General features: G+C 42.2%; 1 protein-coding gene across 2 annotated transcripts; it reads right to left on the bottom strand.

The window, feature by feature from the left end:
• Positions 1-24: 24 nt before the first annotated feature.
• On the bottom strand, positions 25-25,654 carry LOC106860240 (SPNS lysolipid transporter 3, sphingosine-1-phosphate (putative)). Of its 2 annotated transcripts, XM_014888000.2 has the most exons (12): positions 25,321-25,654; positions 22,194-22,259; positions 21,599-21,735; positions 20,915-21,066; positions 19,963-20,029; positions 18,241-18,425; positions 16,262-16,414; positions 12,999-13,188; positions 10,406-10,471; positions 4,400-4,498; positions 1,664-1,832; positions 1,038-1,176 (listed from the first exon to the last, which is right to left on the bottom strand). In XM_014888000.2, the coding sequence occupies exons 1-11, from the start codon at positions 25,517-25,519 to the stop codon at positions 1,665-1,667; spliced, it is 1,482 nt and encodes a 493-aa protein (XP_014743486.1). In that variant the 5' UTR covers positions 25,520-25,654; the 3' UTR covers positions 1,038-1,176; position 1,664. The 2 variants fall into 2 exon arrangements, with proteins under 2 accessions (XP_088033101.1, XP_014743486.1); XM_088176975.1 differs by having other exon boundaries at positions 25-1,832.
• Between the last annotated feature and the right edge of the window lie 42 nt (positions 25,655-25,696).

The following is a 25,696-nucleotide window of genomic DNA, read 5'->3' as shown; positions in this document are numbered from 1 at the left end:
GGCACCACAGGAGTTTCCAAAAGGTCAGTGGTATAATAACCATGGCTAGGTTTTACAACCAGAAAAAGTTGCTCAATCTTTCAGGATACAAACTTCTATTTTAAAGACAATTATTACATTCTTACTGAGTATCACAACGTTTCTCTATTATTTCTCACAATGGTCATGCTTCACTACCTAGGTTTAAGTCAGGTTTCAGAACAAATTTTTTAAACATTAGGTAGACAGAGAAAAGAACAAAAACCTGCAGTAGCTGAATTATGCTATTTATAATGACATTAGACATTCACAGTCATTACAGGAATATTGTGCTTTATGATCCTTATGATTTACAGGGACAATCATACAAGATTCACAACACTTTACAATTCACTTGCCAAATCTTCCTCAGGCTTTGGCTTTAAGGTGCTACTGGGAACTAAGCCAGGACAAACAATGGAAGTTGGCCACACTGGTCATGGCCTGTTTGGTACCTGGCATGATATTGTGACAACAGATACCACATCCCAAATCCCCTTCACTTTGGAGATAAGAGTTCAAATGGACAGTTATATTTAAGTGGTTTTACAGGTACTTCTGCTTGCTCACAAGAGGAGATTCTTACCCAAGGCATGAGGATACAGTGAAGAGCCTCAAAGTATTAGGAAGAGGCACACCATTAAGATGTTACATAAAAAATTATCACAACCCTCCAGTCTTGAATCTGACATGACTTTGATAGTTTTTACTTCTCTTGGTCATTTTAGGCAACTTAAAACACTCTTTTTACTATCTACATTTTCTAAATTCTCCAGGCAAATCTCATCCTGCTGAGAAATAATAGGCCTCCCTAATCTCCAGGAGATGTTGTGCCTCCAAAGCTCCTGCCTTGCTGAGGTCAGCAGTCATGCTGGTGACAGCTCTGTAATAAAACACCCTCTGGAGCTCCCCAGCCCCACACAGGACAAAGGGAGTTGCCATATGCCAATGCATGAGCAATTTTTGACTCGCAGGCAAAAGCATCCAAAAGAGTCAGTATGCAGGATTCTCTGCCATATGGAGGAATTGTGATTTGGCCTTTTCCCCAGCTGTATCTCATTAAGCAAAAAGGAAAGGAAAAATGGAGAAAGTTCTTTTCTTCTGTGCAAATCTTGCCCCAGAGTTCATCTTCCTTTGAGGGAAGTTCATTGCTGGCACCTGGAAAACCAAGTCAGAGCAGAAGGAGGCTGTAAGAATCCAGGTCCTTGAGGACAGGGCTCTGTCCAATAACAAAGTTTTTTTCTAAGTCTTTTACACTTTGAACATGATTTCTTTCAGGGAAGAGGGAGAAGGGCTACAGAGAGATAGGACTGGTTCTACAGGGCTGAGACAGATCAGAGTAGAAAAAGAACCTCATGTTGCATGAAGTCTGCAGGGCTGCATTACAGTAAAGGATGTTATTTCCATGCACTGCAGCACTTTGCAGTAACAGCTATTTTGCTGTGAGCTCTGTGGTCTGTTTTGCTCAATGTGGAAGGTTTGATTCATCTGACACTTCGCTGGGCTTTTGCCCTTATCTTTTTTATAGAGACTGATGTGGCATTACCATAAGGCAGACATTAACATGGTTTAATGTTACAGAGATAATAACTGTGTCCAAACAGGTCACCACAGCTGGATTTAAAAGTTATAAACACACAGACACCTCAGAGCCTCTGCGCTTCTTGCCGATCCTCCTCGATGTAGAAAGATGTCAGGAGGAAAAAGCCTCCTCCAAGGACCCCAACAAAAGCACAGATGACAAAGCTGTACTGCATGCTCCAGAAACTCCACTGCAGTGATGGGATGTTCCTGGCCTGGACAGCGTTGGAGATCTGGGGAGGGAACAAGGCTGCCATTAATGTGGAGTGACAGCTCCATCCTCTCCTGCTTCAAGCACTGTTCACAGTGTGGGCCTTGGGAAGAGGGAAAGAGGCAGCAGTGATGAGAGTCAAAGTTTGTCAAACCCAGTACCCAGCACACCTGTACTCCACTGCTCTCCAGCTTCCAAATGGTTAAGAAATCTCATGTTGTTTTACACCTTCAGTGCCTCCAGTCACAAGGGCAGGAAACAGATTTTACCATTTCCTAGCCCATCTCCACATTGCCAGCACGGGATGGGTATTTGGCAGTGACCTTTAACATTTCTTGGTCCTATTCAGTAGCTTTCTGCCTCCCTTATTACCCAGTGGATAGAAACAGGGGGTCCAGCAGCAATACAGGCACAAGCAACAACACTCATAGGACAGGGAAAAGAGGGAAATTAAACTAAGACAAGAGTGGGATCTGCTTTTGAGCCAAAAGGCATTTGAGGAGTTTTCGAGTTGTGAGTAAATGGGAGGAAGAAAATACCAGGCAGCTGCTTTTTGCACTGGTGGGAGAATGAGATTATAAAGGTCATAAATAATATATATGAATTTTATTTTTGTAGACAGAAGGAAAATCTGATTTCCAGAAACTCAGGAAGATTCAACACTTAACCCAGGAACTTGAAATCTCTTCTTAGCATAAACAAAAAGATAAATGGTGAAAGCAGTCATTTTTATTCCCACATTTGCTCTTGATAGTTAGAATACACTGTGTGACTTGAAATGCATAAATACGAGACTCTTCAACCTTTGCTGGGTTTCTATGATTATTTATGACAGTTTAGGAAGATAAGAGGAAGATCAACTCTAAATGGGTACCTAGGGACTACAGCAAGCATAATGGCCATGATACAAAACTAATGCATTTAATTTTAAAATGCTTAGTGAAAAAATCTCTGGAGTGCAGAGGGAAGAAAAAGAGGTTCTGAAAAAGAAAATTCCCTGATTCTTCAGCCAGATTTTAAGCTAAAAGTTTGTCTGAAGCAGGTTAGAAAATACTATCAGGACATGAAAGCAGAAGATTTGGTATTTAACCAAATATGAGAAGTGTTGATGTATGGGTTCACAGAACATTCCAGGGGACAATGTGGGTGCTCAATACACAGGAGCCCACCTGGACACACAGCAGTTTTACTCCTGCATTTATTGCCTCTTCTGTGTGAAGTTACAAGGTTATCTGAGATTAATCTCATCTGGATGGGCTTTTTTTGGTCTCCACTCTTTGACGAGCTGCTCTTTAAGGTGCCTTCTGCAGATCCCCCACCCAGTGAGAGGCAGGATGCAGCACCAAGCCTCAGTTCTGCCCCAAAGAGGGCAAAGGGCAGCAGGCAAGAGGCACAATCAGTTTAATCTTTCAGGTAGAAAGCTTAAAGCAACAGATTGGTCAAAGGGAGAATGAACAAGACATATTTCAGCTTTTGGGGAACCTCCCATTTTTGCATCCCATTTCAGCCATTTTCCACAGGGATGTTGGTTGCACACAGACAGTCAGGTAAGTGTGAGAGCAGGAGTTTCCTAACACCAGTGAGCGAAGTGGTTTCTTCATTTGCCAAAAAAAGGAAGTCAGCAGGGGTAATCCCTCAGGGAGAGAGGTTCTCATCTCTGCCAGACAGATTATACAGGTGAGACTCTGGGTTTCACCAATTTGAGGAAGAGGAGAGCCTCCTGTGTGGCTGGGCCAGCAGCAGCTGTGCAGGTGTAGCTCACTCAGGCATTGCTGACCCTGTCTAACCCTGACACTGTTAACATGGAGCTAACTTCTTTAAATAAACTTCCATACAAATGTAAACTTTAAATCAACAACAAAGACTCAATCTCCCATGTCAAGTAAAGCAGAAAACTCGAAATGTTAGTTTGTTAGCTACTGTGTCTTAAAATGAATGAAGGAAGGAAATGAGACTGACAGATATAGTCCACTGGAACTAAAATGAATGAACTGCCCAGACAAAGCAGTATGAGGCTGATTTGAGGCAGAAGCACCTAAGATCAAATAAATGTAAGAAGGGCAGAGAAATCAGGTCTCAAGGAATGTGGGAATTCAGGGTTAAGGTGATTTGAGACCAGAGCTTTAAAGGTCAAGTAGTATCTAAAGACAGCATTGCACCACTTCTGTTCTGATTTTCAAGAGACCATTGACTAATTGCAAGATTTCAAACTTCAAGATTTGAACTGAGTCTTGGGTTTTAATACATTGAATTAATTTCCATGAAACTCCTCACAAACTTAGCAGAAAGTGCTTAAATCCCATGACACTGTCTTTGCAAAAATGTATGCCTCTAAAAATATATGAGTCTACAAATTTAAAGTCAATTTCTACACAGTGCATAGAACTACTCACACCTACAAGCAGTGTCACAGGACTAAGTGTTTCATGCAAGTAAAAAGATTTAGAAAAATGTCTCTGTGACCTAGACTCAGGGCCAGCAATTGGAGTAATTTCTGGTTTTGGACCAGGTAGTGCCTGTGAGTGTCTGTATTTCAGTTTCTAGATGTTTTACCCTAAGGAAAACTCAAAAAGGAGAGAATTCACTTACAATCCCAATGAGGTATGGGCTGCCTGCATCTCCCAGCAAATGGCTCACCAAAATCTGCAGGGCAATGGCTGTGGACTGTCGCCTCGGTGTCACCACGTACTGAAACAAAGCACAGCCCACAGGAGAGGGAACATTAACACTGAGAACTTCAGCAGTGTCCAGATGCTTCTGCAATATCCCAGAGACATCCACAGAGCAACTTTTATGTATTTCATATATAGAAAAGTTAGAGATACAGAAACGTTATTCTGAGCAAAAGGGTACACTGCATGTTTTGCCTAGGAAAAAACATTCAAGAAAGGAAGACACAGGAGAAAATAACAATAAAGTAGCAAAACCATGAGTGCCATGCTTCCATACACAGCCCAGAGCAGCTTGTACAGATTCATTTGGTCATGCAACCAATAGAAGCCTCCAGCCAGTATCCCCTGCAGTCACAATGATTTGCTAATCAGGATTCAGCACTGAGAGTGTCTCAGGAAAATACCTTATGACCTGTGTCAGCAGGCCTGCTCTAGGCTGCTGGGGGAAAGTGGGGTACCTGGAGGAGCCCTAAAGCATGAGGCCTTGCAGACCCAACCTGCCAGACCAGAAAGTGGCTGGTGATGTTTGCATGGTACTGCCTGTAACTGAGACACAGGATACTGTAGTAACAACACCTCACACCGATTTTGTTTTTCAGTGCACACAGTTTAAATAACAAGTTGGAGAAGAAGATGGGGTGCACATCCAGAACATGGCAAAGCATCATGTAGATTACAACTATTTTGTCAAATGAAATACAGTAGTAATTTGGGGGTAATAAGAGCTTTATGCCTATGCCACTGAAGATCAACTGTGCCTGAAGAAGCCTTTCAATAATACATTTATGCAAAAAGCATTCACAGTCAGAATGCTTCAGAAGCAATTTCAAACCTTCATACCTTTGTTTTCCAAACACTTGCTTGTATCAGAAACAAAATGCTTCATATTTTATCAGTCTCCTCTATTCCACAATTTGGGAGGTTTTCTTGAAACTCACCTAAATGTCACTAAGTATATCTCACACACTAATTAATAGAGTGATTGGTGTTTTACCAAGGGACAGACTCAAGGTGTGTGATCTATACTGTGGTTCTATCACTGCCTTCAAGGAAACATTAACATGCATTATAAGTTGGGTTTAAAACTCGAAAAGAGTTTTAAATTTAATTTAGAGTTTTGGTCCTGCTTACCACATACTGCAACCAATTTCAGTGAAGAACCAGAGAACACTGGCAGTGTTCTAAACCAGCATTTCTGCACCCAGTAAGAGAGCTCTGAGCAGCTGGGTTAGAACAGACAACCTCCTTCCTCCCTTTGCACATGTGCAGCTAATGTGTAACCCACTCCATTCCTAGTCCCTCCAAAGTAGATATTTCTAAGCATGGATAGAATATTTCTTTTTCATCAGGAATATTTAGGTAGAGTGCTTCAACAATAGTACCTATTAAACCAGGGATGTTACAGAAAACCACTGTGATTTCAGATTGCCACGACACTGCATCCAGTCCCCAGACAGTGTAAGAGCAGAGTGATGTGAAATTGGCTGTTCTGAAATCCTTGTCACCCGTGGGATGAAGGAACAATGCAACAGCTCCTTCTCACTGAGGCCAAAGCACACTATGGCCTAGACTGAGGGTGTGCAGTCCACCCACATTTTTTGCTCTCAGAACCTGCCTGGATGATGAGCATGCACACTTTGTGAGCAGGCTCTCTTGTACAGAGACAAAATGCTACAATAGAAAACTCTGAGCTTGGGAAACAGACCTGGCTATGACAGACTGTACTAGACTGGAGACTGTCAGCTCTTGGCTCTCTGAGGTTTCATGTCATCTGTCCTAGACTCAAATTTCTTTTATGGATAATGACAGGCTGGGTTTGAGAACTGCAAATCAAATATTGTTATACACTTAATATATCATTGGTATTGCAAGCATGAGAAAAGCTAAATGTACTTTGGCTCTCCGGGTGCCTTGCACCACTTCCTTACTGCCTTTATTTAATATCCCATATCTGCAACTGCAAGAGACAGAAAAGAACTGTAGCAAGAAAAGTACAAGAGAGGGATGGGATGTTCAGGGCTCATACAAAGTCTGCCTGTGCTATTACTCGGGTTCTTCTGCACAACAGAAACTACCCTGAAAAGCTCAAAGCCCTGTGGGATTCACTAGGAAAAGAAGAAACAGAAGACACCCTCCCACAGGGACTTCCCAGGACCCCACAATTGTGCAGGGGTGGAGGTGACATCCTGCACACTGCTCCTCTGAGGAGATCCAGCCCAGATGCCTGGACAGAGAAGCAGGTGCCCACACAGGTACAATTTGCAGATCCCTCCTGCTGCCTCTGGAGGTTTCAGAGATCCCCCTGCAGACTCTGCCTCGGAGCTGTAGCTAAAATAGCAGACGGAACACACAGGCTGGTGAACACTGCTGTACCTCCCACGGCACTTCCAAAGACAGGGACACATCGGTAGCCTTCCCAAACCCCTCCACTTCCACCATCTCCAACACCATTAGCTGCCAAAAACCTAAAATACAGAGTTCCAGAACCTCACAGATGGCAAACATGTTTGCTAAGGAATACTCCAAGTACAGCCTCCCAGTAAACCAGCAAGGCAGCCACAGCACTTCTCCACTTGCACATTAGAGCTGCAGTTGTACAGCAGGTACCTTTGTGTTTACACTGAATAGGAGGCACAAAGGAGGCTACATGCAATGCCTCTTGATGCAGCAGCCACAAAGGGAGGAAGTCCTTATCATTCAGTCAGCATCTTCCTTTGTCTTCAGCTCCACAGGTCGCAGGAGAAATTAATTCCTAGCTACATTGTCTGGCTAGTAGTGCCATGTGGGAAGAAAGAAAAGTCATTTTCATGGTAAAATAAGAACATGCATTAGCAAATCCAGCTACATTATCAGAAATTCTATCAGTTCACATAGGAAGCAAGGCTGAAAGAGAAATTACTGCTGTTATCTATGGCACCCTTCAGTCAATATAACAGCAGTAATACACTGAACTCATGGGGTTTCAACAGGAAGAAACACAACTCCCAAGATTGCCACTGAATGTGCAGACATCTACAAATTCAGCTCAATTCCAGCATTTTTCTGATAAAACAATTAGTAGCATTTAGAATTCAAGAGATCCAGCCCAAAGAACATTTGTGGTAATAAACTTGATGTGTGTTCCCAGGGGAACACAGCACCACAGAGTTCTGCTGCGCCAAACTTTTCACCGCCCCACTTGTTGCCAATTGATACAATATTGCTGGCAAGTAATCTCAGAATATTCTAAAAAAAATGGAAATTAGGGATGTTGGTCATCTGGGAGACAAGAACTTCCTTCTCTTCTAGATTTACATGGATCCAGGATATGGCAATGATGCTCCCCACAGATTTCCTGCAGGCTGCAGTGTGATGCAGCATTCCCTAAGAAAGCTGAGACTGGAGTGATGAAACTGAACAAAAACCCTTCACAGGCTTTGCAGTTTGGATTCAGGAAGGAGTTGCAAGAAAGAGCTGATAGTTACCATCTGCCCCACTCTCCTCACCATGTATCACCATTACCTAATTCAGTGATGTCACCTTCCTCTTGAACAGTGACAGAGGACAGAATTAAAATGCAGATGTAAGAGTTCAAAGAAAACTAAATTGGGAAACTTTAAAAAGTTGGTGCCTCAACTCATGTAGAAAGAATGGCAATGGTATTTATACTTGCTTCTGGTGCAAAAAAACCCAATAATTTCAAAATAAACTGAAATAGAAGATAAGTAAAAATGTCAGTCTGGACCAGTGACAGTTTTTCTGCACCTGTTCACTGCTGCAAGCTTCAGCTCTTTTCTCGTAGGATAATTGTTTCTGACCATTCTGTGAGAGTCAAAGAAGAATCAAAACCCTCTTGGCTGCTGGCTGAAATTTTAAGCCAGCAGCCAATTGACTAATGCTGACTGCATTATTTACAATTTTATTAAAATTCCAGAGTGTAGAAAACTGACATGTAGAGAGCAGCACCGTGAAAGAGAACATAATGCACAGTCAGTGTCAGCAGGACTTTGCTGAAGACCCATGAAATGTAAGTAGTTCCATTCTTTCACCTCAATCAGAATGTAAAGAATGTATTTCATAGCTGAAGAACCTAAGATAAACTCATGTCAAGGCAAGATCAGGCAGTGGAAGGAGAGTCCTGTAGTGCTTCACAGCTGGTCCCTTGGGTGTCCAGAGAGTGCTCAGCATTTGGCAATATACTTTCTCATGCTTTTACACAGATACTGTAATAGAGCCTTTTATTTCTGCTCAGCTTGTCCACTACTTGGGTTTAGTTGGCAGGTAGAGACACCAAGCACAGAGCCAGAGAGCTCAGGGGTGAACTTCCAGCTCCTGTGATGGCAAGGAGCAGTGAGCTGTGTTCCACTGGACACACAGGCTGCAAGGTTTCTTCCTGTCCTTCTTGTGAGCTGCTGCTACTGTGCATCACTGCAAGTTGTGCTACACATGAATGCACTCACTGTGGTTCTTAAATGAAAGATTTTTTTTATGACTGTGGAGTTTGCAGCAGCAATCTGCAAATAGATTTCAGCTCCCTTAGAATGAAACACTATTAAATAAAATGGGAAATGCTCACGTGACTCTTGCTTGGGAAGAAGCCAAGATCTCTGTTCTGCTGTCCCTTAACTTTGTCCTGATGGCTTTACACAATTTCCTCACTTTCAGGGCCACCTGCAGCAGCATTGTGCCTGTACCACACTTGTCTGAACAGTCCCTGTCTCACAGGCAGCTTCCTGGTTGAAATATTTAGGTTACCATCACATCCACAGTTTTTCAGCACAGGGATCCCAAAGCAGAGTTTGGGTCTCTTGGGTGATCTGGCACTCTACTCCTCACAGAAAAGGGTAGTGTCAATTTAAATATGTCTTATTTATATTTTTGTCTTATGCCTATGGGTAGCAACAAAAGAATTTTCAATCATATAAATAACTTTGGTATTTAAATCAGCTTTCTGCAGTCTGTCAGATATGAGCATTTCTTTGCTTATTGCATTGACAAACCATATTCAATTTATTCATATTATGGATTATTTAAAAAAAAAAGTAATATAAACTATTTGATAAGATTATAATAACCTGTCTAGTTCAACAATCATAGTATCTGCCCCAGGGTTTACACAGACATCTATTAGTGACTGTGGAGCTACAACCTAAATGAAAGGTTGCCAAATTTTTATTTAGAGTAAAAACTCAAGTAAAATTACTAACTCTAAAAACCTTTGAAATGATAAAAAGAAGCTGCTCATCACAGTCTAGACAAACTGTGCTACAAGATGTGTGCTTTTCACATCACTCCTTTCTAAAGAAATTACTGATGACAGAATCCAAATGAAACCATGCACTGCTATTCCCTGGCTTGTGGTGTCAGCCCTGGAATTCCCAGGAGCCCCTTAAGCACCACTGCTGGCCTGATGCTCTGGCAGGGTAGCACCACTTAGGAATTGGACTTGCAAGAGCTGGAATTCATCTGCAATGCATTCTGAACTAAGGGAACTTGCTGATAGCTCATGGACTATCAACTTTGCCTCATTTGGATCATCCTTTCAAACCTCTGGAAAACAAATAGAAACCATGATTATAGACACAAAATGACCTTGTTTCTGGTGCAGACCATTTTCTAGCAGATATCTGACAACACAGAGCTGTACAGGAGCCCAAAATACCATGGGTACAGGCAGCACTAGAGAGTACCATGTGCATGAGTTCCATCCAGATCAGGACATCTTCCTGGGATTAAAATAACTTGGACCACTGCACCACCACCCCCTTATTGCCACGGGCATCCTTGCCCAGCCAGTACACTGTGGCAGTGGTTCCAAGCAGGATATCAGTAAGGGCATTCTCTGCAGGAGTTTGTCCCCAGAAAGCCACCAAGGTGCAGGCTTAGGAACAATATCACATTGACAAAATACTTGAAACAAGGAAACAGTTTCATGAGCACTTACCAGCAGTATGTCTGTCACAACAGCCCAGTTTACAGACAAAAACAGTTCTCCACATGCAATAAAAATCTGCAAAACAGGAAAATGCAGTGATTATACTATACTATATTATACATTGCATTGCCCTTCAATATTGTGAAGATGAGGCAGGCTCACTGACTGTGCTTATCTATGTAAGAGTTGTCCTACATACCCATTACTTCTAAATTAGACACCTCTGTCTATGCTTACAAACACTAACACAATCATAAAGGTGAGGAAAGGAACCAAAGAAGGTTTTTGAGTCACAAATCTTCAGCAGAAAAGCCAAAATAGGAAACATACACCACCCTCCCAAATTAACTGCTATGAACTACTGAACCCAAGAAGAGAAAAGCAAGATCCATGGAAGAGAAACATTCAGCACAGGTTTCCAAAGTGCACAGGGATGCAAGTGAAGCCAAGTGAACACCTCTGTGCCAGTACAAGCACTCCTAAGGGCTCCTTCAGAGAGAGAACTTCCAAAATGGAATGGATTCCAAGGAACAGGCAGTCTCAAAACCTTGGTGTCCTGTGGGAAATCCCTAATCCATCACAGATGGAGACCCAGCCATGAGGAAAAGGGGTAGGGAACCAAACACTTCTTACAGCTGTGGTCTCAGAAAATATTAACCCTTTCAGCCAGCCCTGGACACAGATTGGAGCAGCCTGCCCAGACTAAGCAAGACTCGAGGAAAACACTAAAGTTCCACCATTGAGGTGGAGCAGTGCTAGAAAGCAGAATTCTCTTCAGAAACACAGGCCATAAACTCACAGGGTACCTGGCACATTATTCTGATCTACTAATCAGACTGATGGCACATGGTTACAACAGGTGCCAGCTTTGTGTTTGGTGAGGTCTGGGTCAAGATGTTGTCCCTGGCTGATGAAAACAGTCTAGGAAAGGCACAGTGACAAACTCAGATTTTTTGGAGGGGTGGCTTATATTGTCCTGAGGAGAACCAGACCTAGGATATCTATAGATATCCTGGAGGTAATAGTTATAGATAATAGACCTAGGATATCCATACATTCTGTGGTTGTTGTCTGTTCTGTTCATTTGGTTTTTTTCTCCAGACCAGTTTGGGGAAAAAAGTTCCTTGAAGCACAAGATACTTAGTATAGCCCATTATCCAGACAGCTTTTCCTTCACAATACTTTAGATTAGATTTGAGAAAGAACTTCTTCCCTGTGAGGGAGGTGAGGCCCTGGCAGAGAGTGCCCAGAGAAGCTGTGGCTGCCCCATCCCTGGAAGTGTTCAAGGCCAGGCTGAACATGGCTTGGAGCAGCCTGGGATAGTGGAAGGTGTTCTTGCCCATGGCAGGGGGTTGGAACTGCATGAGCTTTTAGGTCCCTTCCAACCCAAAACTCTGATTCTATGATTCTGTGATGCTATGATTCTAATAAAAGGCATATTTTGGTAGCTCCAACCAAATATATTGATTCATTCATCTAACACAGACTGGCAAATTAAATTCTACCTTTGCTGTTCTCTACCTTTAATGACAAAAAATCCCCTGAGGAGCACACTAAGAGTGGAGCTATGTGGGACTCTGAGAAGAGGAAAAAGGCAATGACTAATTCTTCTGGGCACTCGGATCCCCATTCTTGGATCCAAAAATAATCTTCAATTGCACGTTTTGCTTTGTGTACACACATTCAGACAGGTAAATCCACTTGTGTTTTCTCTTGGTGTAAAGGTGTTTTTCCACAGGAATACACATTCCTGAGGAGTCAGAAGGAAAACCTCTTTGAACAACCATTATTCTTAGAAGCAAAGAACCTGCAAAAGTGCCCTTATGCAGAGAACTGTTGATTACTGTAATTTACTTTACTTAGATCCTCTTATTTATGTTAATCATGGTGATTTTGGCTGTGGAGTCACAGGAAAAAAGCATGGGAGTCTTGCCCTAGCTGTTACCAGATTATAGTTGAAATAGGGTTTACATTCAGTTCCCTCTTACAGGGATTTTTTTGTCATTCCTAGCAAGTTTCTGTTTTCCCCTTTACTGAGAATGGAATTTCAGGGATTTATACTTTAGTTTGCATTGCCAAAACCTTGACTTTGAAGATCAGCTAGTGATCTGGGGTTTTGAAGGTGAGGGCTAAATTATTCTTAGCAACAACAATGTGTATTGTACAGTCCCAACTACACCAACCTTTAAGTATTCAGAGAGCAAAAATAAATAAGAATACTAAATTAGCCAGAAAGCATTAAAAATTAACATAAGATTGAGACTTGTTTTAATTACATTTTTGCATAAGGGACATGTTTCAATGCAGCTAGATGCATGGTTAGTATTCTCTTCTCCAATGTGGGCACTCTGCAGGACCTGAGGCCCAGTTTTTGTGCTCTGTGTGCCCTTTATATTTTACCAAGGACTGCCCAGTGTGGCTCTCCCAGGACAGATCTCAGCTATGGGAGCAGCAGAGCTCAGAGCTTACCTGGATACCTTTCCTCAAACCTCTTAATGGTCCTGAAGACTGCAGAGAATTCTGCAAAAGCCACCCCTCGCCTCCTCCCCTCCTTCCCATTCTCCCCAGGATGCTAAAAGATATTTTGCTAATTGTCACTTACAAAAGCGGAAAGGATGTTTGTCTGGGCCACCATCAGAGCTATGTAGAGACACAGGGCAGAAATGAACATGCTTGTGGCACAGATCAGAGGATCAGCTTTGTTGTTTATCTTCCTTAATCGTCTTGCAGCTTCTGCCCCAGCAATAATACCCAAGATTCCAGTCCCAATGGTGATGCCTCCAAATATCAGGCTGGTGACAAAGCAAAGGATTCAGCTGAGCATAGTAAGACTGTACTGTGGAAAAATAAATGGTGTTAGCTTGTACCTGTAGTTTCAGAGGAATCTTTAATGGGGAAGTTGAATTTTATTCCACTTGATGTAACCCTCCCACTCCTTCTAAGTGGCTGTAACACCAAGCCTCAGCTGAAGCTGTGGCTTTGCAATGCTGGCTGTGTCCCGTGGAGAAGACATTTTCCCGTTTACAGAGCAGGTGTTATGCAGCCAGGCTCAAGGAGGGCTCTGCTCAGTACGACCTGGCTTGGACATGCTGTGATTTAGAGGAGACACAGTCATCGTGGTTACCCTGTGAATCAATCTACCCAGTCATCCCTGAAACACAGATGGAGTAACCCTGTATCACAATCTGCTGCCTTGGAAGAGATCCTAGCACGTGGAATGATACACATCTAAATTACAGCCCTCTGGTTAGCACAGCTGAGATGAGTCACTCCTCTGACTATGGGAAACACCTACCACTTAGCACAAGAGTTGAAAGAATACTGAATAGGTAACTACTGCCAGGTCCACATAGCATTTCTGAACACAGAATTTCCAATACCATTCAGCTTTGTGTGTCTGCAGATGCAAATGTGTTCTTCAGGAACCACAAGTTCATGTTTTAAAAGAACATGTCTGAATAGTTTAGAAGATTCAGCTTCTAAAGGGACTTCCATGTGTGCTTCTGTCCCAGTGAGACTCCCCAATGACAAAGCAACTCTCTTGCACAAGATCAGTGCTGCCATTGCATCCTAATTCTCTGAAGGCAAGCAGGGGCAGGACCAATGTACTCTGAGCACAAGCACTTCTGAATATTTCAGAGTGCTACATGGCAAGTTCTGTACATTTTCCTGAGCTTTTTCTAACTGCAAAGCAAAGTAACCAGCTGGGATATGATCTGTTCCTTTAAACTACAGCACATCCACTTCTTAATTTCTTTCTGCCTGATTAGGAAGAACTCAATAATTCCACAAGAAAAAAAAGAAAGTATTGCTATGTGAGATAACAAACTCTAAGCAAATCTGTACTCTCCCTGCAAGTTCTTCAGGATTCTGATCCATCACTGACTATAGCTTGATAGTGACATTATCTATTGTCACTAGGCAGAATAATCTCAGAGATTTGATCAAGAGAGGCAAGTTCCAAGGTGACATTAGTTGATTGAAGCATTCATGGAATTGTGTTTGGAATATTCATGTATTGCAAACTGTAGTTGAAATAAACCTGCAGCTGGAATAAAAGGGAACAGCAAAAACTAAATCCAAGCACAGTTCAGTTGACAGGGAGTAGGAAAGTACAGAAGCCTAGTACTGGGGAAAAGCTCCTATGGGATCTCTTAGGGTCTGAGAATGCTTACTTATCTCTCTGATCTGTTCGAAAGTGTTTGCACAAAGACCTGAACAAAAACTTCACACTGCCTATTTATCTACCTTGAAAGGATTGAGACTTGACTCAGTTGTTTCCAAGGAGTGTAAGTGACACAGTCCTGATCCTTAAACAAAGTCTGAAACTGCTGAACAGCCAGAGGGAAAAACATCTTTAAAGCATCCCTGGGCAGGTCTGGTAATGTGCAGCTCAGTTCTTCCTGCACCATCAGGCCTGACATAGTAGTTTATATTCTATTTCTTTATATCCCCTTGGAATAACAGTCCACAACCAGCCTTATGTTACTTCTGGCATGAGCTTATGCCAAGGTTATATTAAAAGCATGCTGTAAGAAGCAGTACATGAGGTTAAACTGTCAGATGCTGTGTTTCACTTCCCTGAAGACCATGTCTGCTTTAACAGCACTACTGTGGAATAATAATTCTGAAGTGGATTAGAAAGCAAACTAGAAGCCAACACCTTCAATTTAACAAAGGAAGTACTTAAACTGCATCTGTGAACAAACATCTTAAACTGTTCAGTTTCCCTCATCTGCCTACCCTGAGCCAGACTCCTGTGTTTCACTCCCTCCCCAGTACTGTTCATTGATAAGTAATGTGACACTGGTGGCATCCATGGAAGGACAATTCATTTCCCATTGAAGGATTTTGGGATGACTTTTCAATCCATTTGGTTTTGATACAACTCAGAAGTGATTTCTGAGTTGACTCAGTTATTCTGTTGCAGAAAAACAGAAAAATCCCATTAGCAGAGGACACATTCAAGGTGTGATTACTGCTTTTCCCTTTAATTGCCTTCACCTGGAAAGGCCATGCAATAAGCACTTAGTTCTTTGAAATCCCTCACAAAAGCAGAGACTGAAACAAGACTTGGGACACCTCCTGGAGAAAGGGTATTTGCATGGACACCACTGCTAGGGAGTCAGTCCCAGTGCTCACTGTTACTGAGGGATGCCATGAAGACTCAGGAGGAACACTGAATAGATGCCTGTATTCTGGACAACACACCATGAAGAGAAACTTCTCTTCCTTGGTGGGGAAAAGGGATCTACAAAAAGGTGTGTTATGACTACTTCAAAGTGTTCTACTAGTGTAAATTCCCCTTCTTGTACAATATTTGATACTATTCATGAATCTTCATTGGTCTGGACATGCTCTGTTTGCAGAACTCTACTGGCAGCTGCTCATAAAATCCTGGTTTGATGTGATGATATGATACCACATCAAAATCATCAAGCTTTCTTCAAGCTGGGAGCCACAATGAACTCACCAAAGGGATTATAAAACCAGAATAAGAAGAAGATAACAGGCAAGTTACTAAAACACAGGATTTAAATATACTTAAATGGATATTTAAGTAGCTTGGAATGCAGTCATTTGTCAACTAAAAACTCCTTGCTAAAGCTGCTGCTTTTTGCCCACAAGTGTTGCTATTACTGCTTCTTCCCACTTTACTTAAATAGGGCTGGCAGCATCTTTCCAGCTAACTGAGTGCTTATAAACAAACAAACAAAGGGGAGTGTCTCAGATACCTGGAAGCAATTTAACATTCATTGCCTTCACAAGAAGTGCTCAGTCACATCCTTCCTTCTGCCTTTGCAAACAGGCTGTGACTGAGCACTGTGCAGCGTTCCCAGGGGTGCCCCCACAGGCACAGCTCACCTGTTAGATGAATTGCACGATTCTTGGATGCACGGTGGGACAATGCCCTGGACAACCTGAGCTCTGTACAGAAACAGTGGCATCCACACTCCCAGGGCTCCAGTGACAAAGGCCATGGCAGTCAGACCCAGCGAGGAACAGACAAAACTACAGCTGAAAGTCAAAAGAAAACAACGGAGAGATATTAGAAAGAATGGTGCGTGAGGAAAAAGGGAAAACCTACCTGCAACACCCAGGATTTCAAGCAATAACAAAACAATTCGTTCAGACATATTGTAATCAAAATCCACTCCCTTGAATATCTGAACTCTGATCAGGCTTTATTTGAAATTCAACAATAAAGTACTAATTAGACCAAAGGGTATGACCTACTGATTTAATGTTAAATCCTGGTCTCTTGCAGATTTCATGCCAACTTCTGCCAAAACAATTGCTGTGAATTTTTTGATAGCAGAAGTATAACAATAGAAAGTGAACAAGAATTTAATGGCTAAGTAGCTAAAGGAAAGGGTTCTATGTGCAAGTCTAAATGCCTCAGGTTTTAAGTTATTTCTGTAACCAGTATAAATGAGAGTAACATCTGGGTCTTCTGAACTGTGATGTTGCAGTGGCTGAAGTACTCCTTAACTCTGAGTGAGTAAAAGTAGACTCAATCTCCATAGCAAGTTTCAGACAAAAGGAGAAGCATTTTTGAAAACTGTCCAAACCTTATCTCCTTCCTGCCCTATTCTAAGACAAAATTAAATTTTTGCCAGATTCTTTGTCGTTAATAGTTCAGGAGAAAACCCCCTTTGAGGTTAATAGGGATGTATGAAATCTTAAGACTGCTGCAAATGATCAGGTGACCACCAAACTAGAGGATTGGTTAAGAAATGAACCAAATTCTCCATTTTCTAAAGATAAAGTGCTCTTGGACTTGACTAAAAGTGGAAACACATAGTTTTTTGGCAATATGTCTTTATGCTTTGGAAACCAATTGCTCAAGGAAAAGAAAATGGGAATAAATTGCTAAAGGAAAAGAAAATTTAAATATAATTTTACACTGGAACATCTCTGTAGGAAAGTAACTTTGGAGATACTTGTTGAAATGTAAGAAGGGTTCATTTTTGATTCAGGAAAATTTATTTTTTATTCACTTCAGGTTGCAGTACCTACAAATTGCGATCCTACAAAACCGATCTCTTGTGTACCTGCCGTTCAGGATGTAAAGAGGATGCAGATTTAGCGGGCAGTTAGAAAACGCTGGCTCGTCCGGAAGAACTCTCGCAAGCCAAACGAGGTGGCAGGAAGGCGGATGCTCAGGGAAAAGCGCTGTCCGGGGGAAGCAGAGAGCCGGCTCCGGCACAGCTGCACAGCGGCACCTGCTGCTCCCAGCCCGGCTGCAGCTCCTCGTCCTGCCCCTGCCTCTCACCGCCTCAATGCCGGGGCACGGGAGCCAGGAACCCGCTCCATTCGGGATTTTTGTGCCGTTAAAAGGAAGGTGTCATCTGCCAGCCGCAGCTCAGCCCATCAAAACACATGGACAATTATTTTATAAATCATATTGGGGTCCTACAAACTCTGACCTCATGCACAGCTGGCTCCCAAATACCACAGAGAGTACATTAGACATTCTAATCCAAGCTTCCTCAGGTGCTAAGACACCAGAAAATTATACACTTTTACCAATCTAGCTTCCGTAGGGAAGGGAAAATTTAGTAGAAAGTAGAGCTTTGGATTTAAACAGGAGCAAAGTGCCATCATAACTTCACCCCCTTCCCCCTCCTCAAAATGGGAGGATAGAAAAAGCAAAGAAATTTTTTATCTCTTTTGTAGCACTCCTGTAAAAAAGTGGAAGAAAGATTTTTACTAATGGTGTTTCCATCCTCTTGTATTCAGCATGTGGCTCAAAGGAGCAAAGCAGGATTCAATGGACATATTTCTTATAATGGAATGGTGACTCCTCAACAGAGGGAACCTTTGTAGCCCAAACCACTTACTTCTGGACAAGTGATCCCACATCTTGACACCAGGTAGTCTTGGCAGCTCTGTGTACATCTGGCATCTCTCTTCGTATCGTGCCAGAGATGCTCAGTGCTCTGTGTGCTGCTGTCCTTCTCTGGATCCTATGAGGGACCAGCAGAATCAGGAGAAACAGTGCCAGTCCTCCCATGCAAGGAGTTACCTGCACACACAAGGTTGGTTAGATCAAAGATCTCTGTTTTCTTACAGCAAGAACTCCACAGCAATTCCAGTTGCGTTAGAACCACTATCAGAAAATTGCAGGTATGTTCAGAAATAAATGTGTACTGGTTTAGGTTATATTTGTAAAGAAAAGGAGTGACTTTGGTGACTTTGAAGGAAAGATAATAGATCCTCCCTCCCCATCACACAGATACATGATTGCTCCTCCCTCTGATTTTGAAGAAAAATATGTGAAGAAAGAAAATTGTACTGTAGTATTCTAGCCACAAACACAAGAATCACTGATGCAGTCACCAGTGTCACCTGAATAACACCGGTGTTACTCCAGTAAATATTCTGCCACACTCAGCTGCATGTGCTAGCTGATTTTGTAGACAAGGCTGAGGCTCTGACAAAGCACTTCCAAAGCACTGGGTGTCTCAGTGTCACATCGACTGGTGCTGTGCTTGAGACAGAAATCACAGCACTCTGACCCATGTGGAAAAGGCCCCTTTATGTGGTTACTGTGCTGCAGAGAGAGAAAAGACAGCAACACACACGGGCCTCTTTTGGGGAAAAAAGGCCAATTTATTGTACAGACAGCCCGGATTTAAAGTGTGTTAGTGCAGCCAGGACAGGACAGGAGCTCATGGGACAATTGGGAAAAACATCCTTGGGACAGCACCTCAGGATGTGTCCCACGGGAAAGACACCAGGGGTTAATGTTGGTGATGAATTCCACTCTGTTTGTCACCATGTTCTCACCCTGGGAGACTCCTCCCTAACTGAAGCTGCAGTCAGCTTGTCAGCCTGGGAATGGAGCTGAGAGTCAGGAGAAATCCAGGCCTGAAAAGGATTTCCAAGCTGTAATTCCCCAGCTCTCTAATGTGTGTGTCCACACCTTTATTCTTCTGACTTCTCCTTAAATACCTTTCTGAATGTTCCCGGGTAAGTGCCAAGTTCAGGCTGCTCAGCTCTCTGACCAATAGCTCTCTGCAGCTTGGGCTGGAACTCTTTGGGTCACATCCTTGTCTATCTTCAATTCTGTCCTTTCTCTGTTCTCTGGGGACCTGTCTATTAGGCCAGGCTGCCTCTCCTATCTGTGGCTAAATTGCCCTGTGACATCTCAGTGACAGACATCATGATGACATGACCAGAACAGAAGAGGTTATTTTCTTGAAACCCTCAAATAACAAAAGTTGTTCCCAAGAGCATTCCAGAAAACTGGTGCTACCAGTGTAATGATCATTTTACCTTCAGCTTCCTCTGTTTGAGGAGGTCTTGGTGCAGTAACAACCGTTCCAAATGTGCCCTCAGGTAAGAGGAACATCAGCACCCTGGCTGCTGTACAAGTTCACCTACACCTACCAGAGCTAGGCAGAAATCTGCCACTTGTCCTGCAGGAACTAAACACCACGTTCCTGACCTGTCAGAGGGTAGAAAGTCCTCCCATTGCTCACCTTTAAGACAGTGAACATAAAGAATTCAAACCCCAGTGATGATTTTGATGTTACAGTGAATGGAAGTGAGTGACTCACCCTGAAAGCCCAGTGCCAGTCACCTGTGCTTTCTGCCACACCAGCTGCCAGAATATAACCACAGCCACTGCCAACAACAGAAAGGAATGATCAGTAAGCACCAGTGAATTTTGGATGGCTGAAATGATATGTCTTGCCAGCTAAGGAGAACATACAGAAATGTTCTGTCATAGTTTTCCAAAGGGATAAACAGAAATAACCCTCATGGTCTGTGCCAGACTGCTTGCCAGGCAGTATTAAAAAGAGAGTCTAACCTCAGAGAAGATTTGAGATGATGACAGAAATGTCCCAGGTTCCCCTGGGAATACATATTCTGTAGAATGACACTGCAAACCCGGATCAAAGAGCCCATAAAACATTTTATTACCTACTCTGTTCTGTGCTAGCCACAGGAATTATGCCCTGCAGGAATTTCTGTGGTTTTAATCTGCCTTCTGGGCCCAGCCTTGGCTGCCTGCTCTGATACAGAGTATGCCTCTAAACCATTTGAAAAGCCCTTCTCCACCTTTTCTTCAGACACAATGTCAATTTAACTAAAAGAGGACAGGGGAGTACCAGTTCTTCCTTGGGAGACATTTAATGGAGGGTTCTTGAAAAATCTGTCAAATAAACTAATACCTAAAAGCTTTTGTCTTCCAAAACACAGAAATGAATTATAGACTCTCATGCACATATTTCTTTTAGAATTGATTCAATATTTTACTCAAAGCCAGAGTTTCTAGAGTCTAGACTCTCCCTAAAAAATGTTAGGGGGGAAAAAACCAAATTTTTTTCAAGGTAAGTAGAGAAATACACCTAATCAGCTGTATTCAAACTTGGTAAGGAAGTGACAAATCCCTTTGCAAGAGCCAATGCAGAAATACATCAAAATAAATCTGATTAGGGCTCAGGGTATACTGAATTGCAGGTGTGGTCAGAGAGAATTTCAAAAGGCCACTGCAAGAAAACCAACCTTCCCACTGGAATGAAGATGTAGAAGATAGCTAACACTGTGGTCCTTTTTCCTTCCTCAAACAGGTCTGCAATGATGGTAGGTGCTATAGTGGAGTAACTGGCAGAGCCAATGCCAACCAGTCCTCGTGAAAGAACAAATATCCTGTAATGCTGCAGGGAAAAGACATATTATAGTAAAACAGAGTCCATGCAAGAAAGAAACTTTACTGTTAAAGAGGGGCATTTTAGTGGATGACATCTACCAGAGGAAATCAGAACCGAACTGCCTTTTGCCTGTGTCTGTATTCCCTCCACTCACACCTGCTCCCCTCACATCACTGCTCAGCTTTCTCTTTCTGCACAGCAGTGACTTCCCAGAGTGACACCCAGAGGGACTTTCAGGACAGGGTGGACAGAGCACACATAACCAACAAGCTGCCACGCTGTAAGGTCATAAACAACAAACATTCAGGACACAAATAAAATCCCATCCATCACAACAATGATGTGTGGGTTCCCTATGGCCTAGGCTGGACTCGAGTGTCCTACAAGGCATTCCTGCATGGAATATTTAGTCCAGGCTTAAGGCTCAGGAAATGAGTGGTCACTGCTGCTTTTCCAGATGTGATTAGAGAAGGACTCTATCAGTTCTTCAGGATGTATGCAGGTTATTTTCATAGCACCCTCTAAAAAAGCAACATACTGACTGAGTGATGAATGAGCTCCCCAAGGTCACACCAGACCAGAAGAAAATCCCAGCTCCAAGGATGATTTTCCTGTTGTAGCGATCTCCAAGGTATCCAAAGATGGGAGCAGCCAGCATGTAACACAAGGTGAAGACTGAAAATCCAACAACAAACAAAGACAATATTTGTTTCATTATTTTGGTCATACGTACTGCTCACCCCTCAGATAAAATAACCAGATAAAATCAGGTAATTTTTAGGGCAGAGGCTAAAGGAAGACTGAAGCTGAGTAGGACTAGGAGAGGGATTGATATTTGGGAAAAGACAAATGCAGACTCAAAATATCTAAACAATAAAATCTATGTGGATTACTGAACTTCTGTGTTTCTTGAGAAACCCTTCATCTTCTGATTCACATACTGTGGGATTTTTGAAGGACCTGAGTCCAGTCTGACTTTCCGTTTTGCATTTGGTCAGCCTGCCCACGAGTGGAAGTGAGCAATACCACACACAAGGAGGAACCAGAAGAGGTAAGTAACTGCACTGTGTTTTAGGAGCAGACCACAGAGGGGCAAGGCAAACTCAGTTGTCTGAATGGAGAGACTTTATTACCTGTTTGCAGTAGACCTGTCTCCCCATCACTAAGCCCGAAGTATTTTTGTATATCCAACAGGATCCCTGCAACAGAGACAGACATTGAATGGCAGCAAAGCACCCTGCTCAGTCCTGCTAAGTGGCCACTCAAAAACAGGGCTTACAAGAAGTGCAGCACATTTAGTTTTAAGTTTCGATGTAAGCCATTACTCTACCACAAGCACAAGATACACAGAGATTTAAAAATTCTTATCACTATAGATAAAATTAATGATCTTCCACTATAAGGGTTTTATGAGAGTCAGTTTACCCACTGTTTCAACCACATCTGTTCTGCTTCTTTTGCACCATTAGTACCTAAGTACACGAACAATTTAGAGTTCAATGTTTAATGGACACAATATGGAATAAAACAGTGGATGTTAAGACAAAAATTTAATTTTCTTCTCTATACCATGCCAGAACTGCAGATCTTCCATCTCTCCTATCTTGTATTTCCAATTTACACTGCTGAAAACTAATTAAAAATAGAAGATACTGCTTTGAAAAAGCATACCTGTACTCCAGTGTTGAAAGATATAAATTTAAAAAGACATTTACATCTCATGCCCCTTCAGTTTTGTCAAAATAGATAAGAGTCATAACATTATTAAGAGGATGAAACCACCATCACTTAAGAGAACAAGTTCTGTGTAATTTGCCTGCTGTGCTCACAGGAGCTCATCAACAGCAGAAGGCAGTGAGTAAAGGGACACCCGTTCTCCCACACTGTGTTTTACATGTTGTGCCATGAACTTCACTGCTCCAGCCACTTAAAAGCAGTGTGGGACCAGCTAATTTAAAGCTAAATCCATGTTCTCCCACACTCCCCATGGCTGCAGCATCAGTCCACTCACTATTTACTGATGTGACTTCAAGTCACTGTAGACCAAGGTCCAGCCTAACAGCAGCTCCAGAGGTTTACAGCCATTTCTCAATGACTCTTGAACATATTTTACATTTAGGGGTTTCCTAATGGTTTCAAAAGTTTAAACAAGTGATTTAATTCAAACATTTTGCATCATTAAAACAGGACAATCGGTTGTATCCTTCCTTTCTGGCAGCCAGTGATCAATGCATAAAAACACTGTGTTAGAGAAATTCAGGTTTGGTCCCGTGGAGTATTTAGAACAAATCACAGCTAACAAGACTTGAACAGAAACACAACTTCATCTCAAACTAACATTCCACTGAGCACCATTAAAATGTCATCCCTTCCACATAACTAAAATAACTGACCCTGCCAGTTCCTGGCAAATTACAAAGCATTGATTTGAACAGCTTGGTGGGCAGAACAGAGGGGAAAGGTGTGCATGGTCACTAATTTCAACACTGAAGCCAGCAGACAAATAAGAGGAAGAGCTTGTTTTCTGTGCTGTCAAAGCCCGCGAACCCGGAAACCACAACTTTGTAACCAGCTGCTGCCAGTTTACTTCTGAGCTGATCCTCACACCTCCCCTTCCTGTTGGCTGATATCTAACACCATCATACACTTGGACAGCCAACATCAATAGCACTGCTCCAAGAATTCTGCAGTGGCACTGAATTCTAGCAGGTGAACAGTACATTGCTGTGGTATAAACTGCAGCTTACAGACTTCCCCCATGGCCCGGGAGTCATGGAACTTAGGAAGAAGTGGTTTAGTCACAGAGTGTAATTAAAGGAGATGTTTGAAAGGCTGGGCTCTATCCCCACCTCTGCTCTTGAATTCTTGCATGCCCTGAAGGTACCTCACTCACAGGAACATGTTGAGGAAATTTTAAGCTCTTAGCGGGTTCAGGAGCCCCCGAATAGTTCAAAGCCTGGAATGAGCCAAATAACTTCTTGATCTTAACCCTCCCAAGGGGATGCCCTTCTAGCATCCAAATTATTCCTTGAAGATATTTTCATCCTCTTCCATCCCCCACCCTTCTCTAAGGAAAGTTACCTGACAACAGAACTCATACACAATCTTTCACTAACAGCCTTGCAGTGTCATTCAGCGTGCACTCTACTTGCTTCCTTCCCTCTTGTGCTGTTAAAAATACTCAAAAAAACCCAAGCTCAAACTCTTAAACCCACGACACTCTCCATTTTTAAAAATACTGACTGAATGTCCTAAATTTCTGAATGGTCCAAGTAGCAAAATAATTATTTTGTGTATGTAACTAGGTATTAATTCAAGATTCAATAATCCATCCTTCGGGTTTTTTCAAGGTTTTAAAACATTTCTGTTTCCCAGGCCACTCAGAAGTAAAATATAGCAAGCTCACAACAAGTGTTTCCCCTATTTTCTAAATCAGATCCCTGGAAGCATGGTGGATACTTAGGAGTAATACTAAATAGAAGAATTTACAGAGACCACAATTTATATGGGAGGAAAAAAAACCCCATAGTTTCCCTCCAGTTTACTATAAGCAACTCTTGGTTATCTTCATCTAGGGAAAAAAAATAGTTTAAAAATCATATATTGGAGGAAGGATATTATTTATTAGACAACAAGTCATAACTGGGGTAGGGGAAGGCTTAAGGAAGTGGGTCTCTATTCTTTATCCACAATCATGTTCCACTCTTCACTGCAGAAATCCCACAAATGCCAGCAGCTCACAAAGAAGTTAAGCCTCCCCTAAGCAAACTAACATGGATAACAAAGTTATCACAAAGATTACAGTTTTTGAACTTGTAATAGAAGGAATAGCATCAGTATTCTTCAGATAAAGGAATGCCATCTAGAATCCACTAGGTGCAAAGAAGGCCTTGTAAACTGCAGTGTACAGTAAAGAGAAGCTCCTTAGTCAAATCTCTGTAGAATCCAGACATAAAAATGAACCAGCAGCTCTGTATGCTAAAGTCTGTTGATAAGAGATCTAGATTTTAAGCATGATTTTATTTTTATAAGCATTCAACTAAATATTAATATCTAACAAATCACTTCTAGGTCTTTCCAGATTTATAATTGGAAGTTCATTAAGAGTATGATCAACAGGCTAAAGCAGATAAATGAGAAAAAGCAAAAATACATAAAGCACAGCCTTACTTTAGAAACATTTGTAGAGTTTAGAAACATTTGTAGAGCTGTTAAGAACTTACATTTCTTTTTCTTTAGAAGAGGAAAATGGGTTCTCACCTGGCACAATGAACCAATCAATGAAATTTATTAAATTCCCAAAGCACAGCACAGCAACTACCAGGCTATCCCTCTTTGTGGGACTGTTCCTTGACACAGACACTGATGGACGCTGTGTCCCATCTGCTGCAGCAGCTCCATAATTCTGTCCCTCAAGCTCTTCCTGGAGCAGCAAGTCCGTGTCTTCATGTTCTTGCATGTTTGCAGTGCAGGCACTCAGCAGGGAAGATGAAGCATTTCCTCACACAAAATTGGTGTGTGGGGGCTATGAGGAACTTCAATCACTACGGTCATTTCCGGCACTGAAGCACAGCCACTAAGAACTGAAATTCAATGTTCCTTGCAGTCAGAAGAACTTACAAAGAAAAAAACTGCA

The sequence above is a fragment of the Sturnus vulgaris genome, chromosome 21 (genome assembly GCF_052056855.1).
Source record: "Sturnus vulgaris isolate bStuVul1 chromosome 21, bStuVul1.hap1, whole genome shotgun sequence".
NCBI lineage: Eukaryota > Metazoa > Chordata > Aves > Passeriformes > Sturnidae > Sturnus > Sturnus vulgaris.
The sequence above is the reverse complement of the archived record's forward strand: the minus strand, read 5'-3'. Positions and strand labels throughout refer to the sequence as shown.

What these genes read in the sequence shown, in the direction of transcription:
- LOC106860240 (XM_088176975.1), bottom strand. Translation starts at nt 25,519, where the DNA reads ATGCAAGAACATGAAGACACGGACTTGCTGCTCCAGGAAGAGCTTGAG. An exon ending in GACAGGTCTACTGCAAACAG is followed by an intron (nt 21,736 to 22,193) that starts GTAATAAAGTCT and finishes TTGGATTTTCAG; the next exon opens with TCTTCACCTTGTGTTACATG. An exon ending in ACTGGCACTGGGCTTTCAGG is followed by an intron (nt 18,426 to 19,962) that starts GTGAGTCACTCA and finishes TTGTGTGTGCAG; the next exon opens with GTAACTCCTTGCATGGGAGG.